Source organism: Polyodon spathula, chromosome 5 (genome assembly GCF_017654505.1).
Source record: "Polyodon spathula isolate WHYD16114869_AA chromosome 5, ASM1765450v1, whole genome shotgun sequence".
NCBI lineage: Eukaryota > Metazoa > Chordata > Actinopteri > Acipenseriformes > Polyodontidae > Polyodon > Polyodon spathula.
The window spans coordinates 20,934,768-20,944,114 of record NC_054538.1 but is presented as its reverse complement, the minus strand read 5'-3'; the positions used below and the strand labels follow the sequence as shown (position 1 = coordinate 20,944,114).

General features: G+C 37.2%; 1 protein-coding gene and 1 pseudogene across 1 annotated transcript; both read right to left on the bottom strand.

The window, feature by feature from the left end:
* Window positions 1-1,880: 1,880 nt before the first annotated feature.
* LOC121315258 (28S ribosomal protein S28, mitochondrial-like) lies at window positions 1,881-2,659 on the bottom strand. The gene has a single exon (XM_041249302.1). The coding sequence runs from the start codon at window positions 2,579-2,581 to the stop codon at window positions 2,018-2,020; it is 564 nt and encodes a 187-aa protein (XP_041105236.1). The 5' UTR covers window positions 2,582-2,659; the 3' UTR covers window positions 1,881-2,017.
* A 140-nt stretch (window positions 2,660-2,799) lies between these two features.
* LOC121315708 lies at window positions 2,800-6,710 on the bottom strand (annotated as a pseudogene).
* Window positions 6,711-9,347: the final 2,637 nt, after the last annotated feature.

Here is a 9,347-nt window from a genome sequence, read left to right as displayed (position 1 = left end):
ATTCAAAGTGGGGGGGGGGGCACGTGCCCCTTCTTCCCCATGGGTTAGGCACATATGGTAGCACTTATTTATGCTTTTGCAATATACCTTAAATCTTAAAAGCAAGGACAGTCGTTTACTCCAAACCCCAGGTCTCTGCACTGACCAATATATAAAGCAGCTTTAAACACGTGTTTATGGTCATTCATAGGATGAACTTTTGCTATCTTTGTCGTCAGCAGTTTTACTAAAAAAAGTAGTACTGTAGTTTAGAATAAAAGTCCCAAATGTTCTCTTAATTGCATCACAAGGACGACTGACTGAATCAGACAATTGTCTGGGAGATGTATGTGACTCTTGACTGCAAACATTTAAAATACGCACTGCTTATCAGAGACTGTTTCAGAGTGTATTGTTAAAACTGGTATGTAGGGTTGACAATGATTTTACTGATTGTGTTCCTAGTGCCTATAGTGCCCATGCACCGAAATTAGAGCGGTTGAGCGCCATATAAACATTTTCATAACAAATCGGTAAAGATTCTTAGGTTAATTCTGAAGTTAAGGTTCTGCCTATAGAAAACAAAACAGGGTGTTCCGGCTCGACTACACCATTGCCCAAAAGTAACATTAATGGTAGGCACTGCACATTTATTACTATTAATTATTTGCTATTCAGTTGAAATGGTAACATTGCTTATATTTTAGTCAGTGAATGTGTTGATTATTTCTTTATGTATTTTAATTGCCGGTTTCTGTCATTTGGATGTGTTGTTGGGTCTGGTGGCCTTCATGGCTGTCTAGGGCCACACATGTGCACCTTTCATTGATTTCAGTTGCCTACCACTGATCGATGGGGTATGTTTTTAAACATGAAATAAAATATCCAGAAGCTAAAAACAGTGACATTGTTCATTTCTACTGGACACCATTTGTAATGGAATTTCATTTATATAACCATTGATTACAAATATAATGGTGGTACTTCAAACTTCACTTTGTTTTTTCTCCCAATTAAACAAAGCAGATAATGTTACTACAAGTTTATGTACTGGAATTGAAACACCTGTGAACATGTATTGTATAAATATGGTAGCCCGGCTAAGCAGAGGTGCGGAAATCATGTCCTGCACTCAGTCGTCGTGGAAATAAAACAGAATTCCACATTCTTTTACCGGATGTTGCAGATCCCTGCAAAATGCATTTCAGCTAGGTCCAAGCATATATATGTTTGGTCAACAAGACATACAGCTACAAATTCCATTCTGTTACTTCAATATTGACATTCAAAATTCTGTTACTCCGATATTGACATTTTCTCTGGTGCTCAATCTGAGTTATATTTTGTTAAGCCATGTATGTGTCTTTGGTTCCTGAGAAATCACATGATATTGCGATCATTTAACCTTTGTTTTTCTGACATTTCTCATCTTTAAAAAAAAAAAAAAAAAAAAAAAAAAAGTTGTCACGACAATAACATTTCTTGTAAAGAACAGCTGAATTATTTTACTAAAGAACAGCTGAAATTAATTTACTTAAATTTTCATTGGCATATATTATATATAAACTAAGCATAAAAAAAAAAAAAAAAAAAAAAAAATCCAGATCTTCAGTTGCAATGCGTGTATTGCTGACTGGAGAAATGTAAAGAAAAATAAGCATTTATGTTTAATATCACCACCCTTACTTATGTCATACATCAGTTTTATAGAAACACCTTAACCAAATAAGCTGTACCTACTTTTTCATGTTAACAGCTGTGATTTATATATACTCTGGATTACTTACTGTTACATTCTTGCTCTTAACACTACAAACTGAAAAGTGTTAAAGAAAACAAAAGCATAAAGTTACATGTTGACATCAAGCACTAAGGACAATAGATACCAGGATATACTGATGTTCAATATAACATATTTATTTAAACACAGAATGAAGAGGCTCGAGTACGATCTGTACACAACCCAGACCATAGATTGTTCTCCAACCAGGAATATTATTTGCGCCACTGTCCATTTTGCACTGATCAGCATTTGCTATTATTTTTGCTTCGATTCCAGCAGTCCCAAAAGCACAGCATCAGCCTCCAGCAGAGTGGTGTCTGTCTTTGCTCCGAGGAACCGAGACGTGAGCTCCGGGTCCACCAGTCTCAAACGCACTCTTGAACCTCGCTGGTATTTCTCTCCGTCGACTGCCGGTCTTTTGCACACGCAGTGAAACTTTCCACCGAAATCAACGTACAGGTCATTGTTTACAACGTGGAAGATTTTGCCAGCTGCGACTTTATCCTTGGAAGTTCCCATTTGAACCAATGTAGATTGCTTTAACAGAGCTGCAAAGGATTGCTCATTTGAGCCCGGTGACGTTCCTACGGTACCCGCTGCGAGGTCACGTTTCTGCGGCAGTCCAGAATGAAGCTCAAACGCTGCCGCAAACCCGCTGCGCTTTCTCTCAGTTGTTGGAGTACCCGCTTTGTTTCCGGGGGCTTCATTTGTGTCCCCGGTACTGTACTGTTTACCAAACTCTAGGAGACCCCGCCATGATATCCGAGCTAAATTAGCGCCTCTCTTTGCAACACACACCTCTTTACACAAGGCAGCCATTTTTCTGACCACAAACTTCAAACTCGGAAGGAAACAGATGGCTAACTTCCGTCGTAATGCAACAAAGAATTGTGGACTATTAGGAGTATCACATTTTATTTACACACAATTGAGGTAGTGTTTGAAACTAATGGACATTGTTTTTTTTTGTTTTTGTTTTTTTTAATGGAATAAATGATATAATCATTTTTGCTATTTCTAGATATGAGCATGTTTAATATGAGAGGAAATAAATGTATCAATTAAATAATCGTATTAATTTGCATTCAAGTAAACATATTTCAAATTATAAAGAAGCAAGTTTTGGTGCATCAAATATCATATTTTAAATTACTGGGGTAAAATAATCAGTTTTAACATCAACCACAAAAAGTTCTATCGAGGATGAATTTTACAGAAAATACAGCACATGCATTTTTTTGGATTACTAAATCAGTTTAAATTGTCACCTCAGGGATCGAATCTAGTGATAGCTGCAGGTCTAAAGATTAAATATCACTTAAAAAAACAATCCTACTGATTAATGTCAAGGTACTGCAAGCATTTCAATTGAATAAAATAAAAACAAAAAACACAACAATTTGGTCAATCACAACACAACATCATTTTTAACTATTCCAGTTAAGTTTGCATTTGTAAAGGATCGATCAGCGATCTGTTCTGGTACAAATGCACGTTGCATTTCCACATGTGGCTAGGTACCTCTAATACTCTCCAAGTCCACACTACCTACATAATGTCTGAAAATGTGATTCCATTTCCTTCATGCTTTAAAAGTAGTGGAATCCAACATGAAAAAAGGGACACTCATAACTGCATACTGTAAATAAAAAGTGTAATGTTAAAGAAAATGTGGGCAGCTGAAGAGTATAATCTAACTATTTGCATTTATTTTATTTTTTTTCTATTTCTATTTTTTTAAGAGACATTACCATGTATTTTATTGTATGTACCATAACATATTAGCTTAATTTATTCCAAGGCTGTGCATTCTGGTAAGTTAATTTGTTCCTGGTAAAAACAGGCTGTTATATACAGTGTCACAAAAGGGACCAAGACATGTTTTAAAAAGACAAAATATATTTCCCATTCCTAAAGTATAGATCAGCACATAATTACTGTATGAAATGCATTATTTTTGTTTTATAAAAATGCACAGGCTTTAGAAAAAACAAACCTCATAACAGTTTGTATAAGGAAATGTCCTAGATGACTTTTTTTGGGCTTTTATGGTATTTATTTTTTGTACAATAAAACATCTACACTTTTTTTCACTTTCTTTCCTTTGGCAGGTTTAGTAAAGAACCGCTGGGTCAATCTGTTCTTTTGATTTGCCCCTGACTGAGAAGAGCCTTGCAGCTCTCTCCTGCAGAGTGCCTCCACATTTCAGACCAAGAGCCACTAACTCTGTCTTAATCCTCTCTAGTCCCATCACTTCCATTTCTGAAGCAGAGCTGAATGTCATCAGATCCAGAGGTCCATTATTAGCAGATTGCAGTAGCACACAACCAGGCCGAGAGTCACCGGGCCTTTTCAGGCTGGTCTCTTTGGTCTCCTCCTTGGTTTCTTTTTCTTCTTGTGTCTCCTTTTTCTCATCCTCCACACTGACACTCGTTCCTGGCAGCTCTGCATATGACTGGGCTTGCATTGTAACCACCATGGCCTCCTCTTTCACCAGTTCTACAGGGCTCCAGCGAGGAGAGTTGGACCCTGAACAACAGTTGGAACTAGATGCTGGTGCTTCCTCAGCATTAAGGAGTGAGACAGCTCATGCTTTACCCTTCTGTGTTGGGCTTTCTATTTCCCCTAAACCCACTCTTGAAGTTGTGGGAGATTCTTCCTTATCGCTTTCAAGTGTGTCTTCATCGGAACTGCCAGAATCCTTAAGCCCAGCAACACCAGTCCTGCAGAGAAATAACCAGCAATCAATTGTATGATAAAAAGACACATTGCCTACCAGACAGTAATTTGGTTAGTGGGGAAGAATCAAGAATTCTGATTACAGTATTTATATTTAGAGGAACATAGCTTAAACTGAGTAACCATTTTTAGATTTGCTACCTTAAGCTGTTTTGTGTTGCTAAACCAGAGTTCCACAAAAAAGATAAATCTGTAAGGGCATTCCAGGTATTTACTTAGCTCATGGCCCCAATTAATAAAGAGAGTTCTTACCAAAAGCATTTTTTCTTTCCCGATTTAAGTTCTTTGCTTGGGATGGGGCGTTTCCGACTAAGACCTTCTTCTGCTACCACCACACCACTTGAGGAAGCTTGCATACCTTGAACGAGAAGATACATACATCACAATGGGTAAAGTAAATAAAAACACTCATCACAAGTATACATTTCAATGAAAGGCATGCAGTCAATACCTATTTGCTGTACAAATAACATGTTTGAGAGGTCAGAGCTGTCACAATATTAAGATGTTAAAACTCGCTGCACACATGTAACTTGTAGTTGATTAGGAGAAAGTTTGCCATATTTAAGAAGGATAAAATAATCTGAGAAAGCAAGGTGGGGACTATTGCTCCATTTGGTGTGGAACGACGAAGTTAAGACACTTACAATATATAGGGACTAAAAAGAGTTCAAAACTCTTATCTGAGGACACATTTACAACTGAAAAAGGGAGTTCTTTACCTTTCAACACAGAGTCCTCCAGGCGCTCTGACAGCTTGTGACACTGTTGCTTGTAGTTTGGGTCAGTGAAGTAATGTTTGGGTTCAGCGAGTTTGCGCTGCAGGCGCTCAAATCTCCTCTGCTCTTTTTCCGAGTCCCTCTCGGCCTGCTTCTTGATCCAATCTGCCATCCTGTATGTACAAGAAAACTGATTACTTGCTTCTTGCACTGAAGAATTGCAATGGTAGCAAGTTAGAATTGAAGGGAGTAGCTGCTTTACAAAGAAAAAACTAAAGCTTATATTATTGAACAGTTCATTTCATATACTCTTTGAAGCAAAGAGCAGGTTGAATTGTACAACATTTAAGATGATTTCTAAATCGTTACTCTTTCTCATGGTTAACATCTCGAAGGCGCCTTCCACTCAAATCCCGGCATGCCTCCCGATTAGTGGTCTTCTCAATTTGCACCTCAGAGCTCGAAGCATAGAACCAAAACCTGTAAAAAATATATATATAAAATTATGATGCTGGAAGGAAAGCACAAAAAAAAAACACCCCTCCCTCCCCTTCTCTTACAAACCTACTTGGAACCACAGTGTTAAATACAAGCATTAAGCCATGTTTGAAATTGCTCCAAGCTGTAAACAACCCCTGGCAGAATAGCGTCATCCTCACTCGCCAGCCTTCCATTGCACTTAATGTAGAAATCAGTCTTAGGGATGGACTTAAAAAACAAACAGAAATTCATTGGTTACTAGAACTTTTTTCCAAGCCATAGTCAATATTTAGTCCAATATTACGTATCTTTGCATACGTCATCACAATTTTGTTTATGAAAGAAGAGAAAGAAAAAAAAATTTTATTTCTAGACTAATTTTAATTCCGTCTAACAATCACTCTATTGCCTGTTCTGATGGCAAAGGGCCGGTCAACACGACAGACTGCACTAGGGTGTACCATGTGAGAAGACTCAGATCTGCGTCTAGTAGCGCTCGCGACACTGTACAAAAAGCCGAGGCTCCAAGCTGTAAACAACCCCTGGCAGAATAGCGTCATCCTCACTCGCCAGCCTTCCATTGCACTTAATGTAGAAATCAGTCTTAGGGATGGACTTAAAAAACAAACAGAAATTCATTGGTTACTAGAACTTTTTTCCAAGCCATAGAATTAATTTATTCTCTATCCTTTAACAACATCTCTATACAAGTTAGCGGTACTATTCCCAAAGGCAAACACAGTATCATGTACAATTAAATAACTGATATAAATTAAAAGTAGCGTCTCTATTCTTTTCCAGCAGCACTTCTCTATGGAGTAGACTACATTTCCCTGGCCATGTTGTACTTTAATACTCAATGCCATTTACCCTAAATCCATTCTTACCTGTTTCTCGGCGAAGCTATGCATTAATTGTCCGATTAAAGAGCCATTAGAAAGAGAAAAAGACTGGAATTTGTACGTCAAGTCTCTCAAAAACACCTCCATTTTCAACTATTGCTAATGAGTGCCTGTACCTTTGAGGGAGTTGTTAACCACGTCCAAAAGAAACGTCTCAATGTGTATGGGCGGTGCCAGGTAGGGGGGACTCGAAGCAGCAGTATGCAAACGAGCGGCCATATTGCCTAGGCAGGGAACTTCATTCCCTATAAGGCAACAGATAGGCGCGGAGATGGAGAACAGGTGTTTAGTTGTTGTTTAAACTTTGACCTGTTATTGGTTTACAAAATGGGTGTGTTTTTTGATCGTTAAATAAAAACACAGATTAAAGTGCGGTAATATATAAAGATCAGACATCTAATTAACAGTTTAGGAGACAGACTTTTTTTTCCCCGCATGCTTTTTGATGTTGTGATATTAATAAATAAAATAAATAAATACCTACTGTATATTCATACTTAAATACACCCGGTTATTTAAACGCTACCATCATGGTTGACGTTTTTTTTTTTTTTTTAAATAGGCATGAATACCAATAATAATTTGTAAGAAAGTATAACAACCAAAGTTATAAAAAGGCTATATATCTATGATATAGCGATTTTCCAAAAAGTAATACGCTATATTACTTTCTAATAATACTAATTAATTTATTTGTTTCACGCTTTTATCCAAAGCTACTTACTGAGGTACAATGAATTACTCATACTCATTTATACAGTTGGGTTTTTACTGGAGCAATCTGGGTAAAGTATCTTGCTCAAGGGTACAGCAACTGTGTTCCACGTGGATATAACAGCCCTAACATTGGAAATGATGGGCTAAACATTCTAAGAGTTGTAGCTTTATACACACACACACACACACACACACACACACACACACACACACACACACACAACTATACTAGGATTTTGATAAGAACATTTAAGGTACAGAAAGTATGATATGAAAATAGTTTTATTTGTTTAAACTAACAATTACAACATTAAGGATTATTCCTTGACCCCTTTAATCACCCTTACCTTTTTTTTCTGATGAAAAAACATAAAATTAAAATCTATAGGTCAAGTGTATTTGGTCAAGTGTATCTACAGGTCAAGTGTATTCGATAATAAGTAAAATAACTTACATCTTCCCATCTGTTACAATAGAGATTTTATGTAAGGCAAGAACTGTAATCATATATCATTTAAAATTATAGTAGATTTGAATAGAAATGCAATTGTAAGATACATAGGAAATGGGACATATTATTATTATTATTATTATTATTATTATTATTATTATTATTATTATTTGGCAGATGCCTTTATCCAAGATGACTTGGGCATGCCTTTTATTCTATTAACATTACTGTATGCCTGAACCACCAACCTAAAAGTAACAAGTGACTATTTTTACACACCTACTGTACTGTACTGTAGTTGGGCCAAGCAGAGCAGTAACATTTATATATAAAATCAGAGAAGTGATCTGAGGTTTAATGATACAGTATTATTAACCAAAAACGTTTGTGTATGCAGTATGTTTTTATGTTATATTTCAGACTGGGTCTCTTTCCTTATGCAGATTGAAAATTAGAACGTTTAGGTTCATTAGTTAGCTTACAACATTACCAACCTAAACCTACAAAGCATCATTCAACAAGCAACCAATACTGAACATCCAGATGAATGGTGCCTTATCAAAGAACAGAAGCAGGCTTGTGACCCTGCCTTTGCAACCAGATGAGGTAATTAAACTAAATATTCAAGCATGTTATTCAGTATTCAAGTTTTAAGAGCTTGGAAGAGCAGGAGTAAGGTCTTGTGATGGTACGGATAAATGACATGGTAAACTGGCTTTTTGTTGAGCTAAAGTCAAATGCATAGGAGCCAAACCAGAAGTTAACGTCTACCATGGAGGTACCATCCTGGAAATAGTGTTGCTTGTTGATACTATGTGCCACAGAGGTTCGTGTCAGAAAAACAGACCACCACTATACCTTCAGTGGGATACTAAAACCGCAATAATTTAATTGTACTTCTGTTTGGGGCAGCATAGGGCAACATTTATATAAGCATCAATGGCTTGCTCTATACAAATTATAAGTATGATACTTTATTGTCTTGAAACTACCTCTTACCCATGTAGTTTTGTGAGATTTTGCGGTGGAACTGTATCTGTTTTACAGTAATCCATCACGTATCCGCCCATCACATATCCGCCCTAACCATTTATTTCACCTTGATCAACCTCTTCAGCAACGTTAGTTTATTATCGAAGATCAGTTCAGATATTGTAGATCGCACCAAAGTTTTCGTACACGGTGTTGTATGTGCTCTGTGTGCTGCCATTGCTGGTTGTGTCATTTGAGCTGTTGAGTGTGTTCATATGTAAATAAATCCTGTTCACCTGCAGGGCATATCAACTTCAGCCTCCCTCTTGATCTCCTGTCTGTCACTCAGCAGCGAACACACACCCACCCACCCACACAGCAGACTGCTACCCTGCCTCTTTCTAAACAAGGGATTTAGGGCAGCTTGCTAATAAAAGCTGACTCTCAGTTGTGTGAATACAGTAATTGTTACAGCTGTGTTTAATGGTATTTAAAACAGGATTCATTTATCCGCCTTTTATCTGGTCCCACCGCAGTGAGATTGATGGTTTTTTGAATGGGGCCCCTAACATGCACAATCAAATAGTAATTAGAATAAATGACTG

Excerpts from the sequence above, each read along its gene's own strand:
- LOC121315258 (XM_041249302.1), bottom strand. The coding sequence starts at position 2,581 with ATGGCTGCCTTGTGTAAAGAGGTGTGTGTTGCAAAGAGAGGCGCTAAT.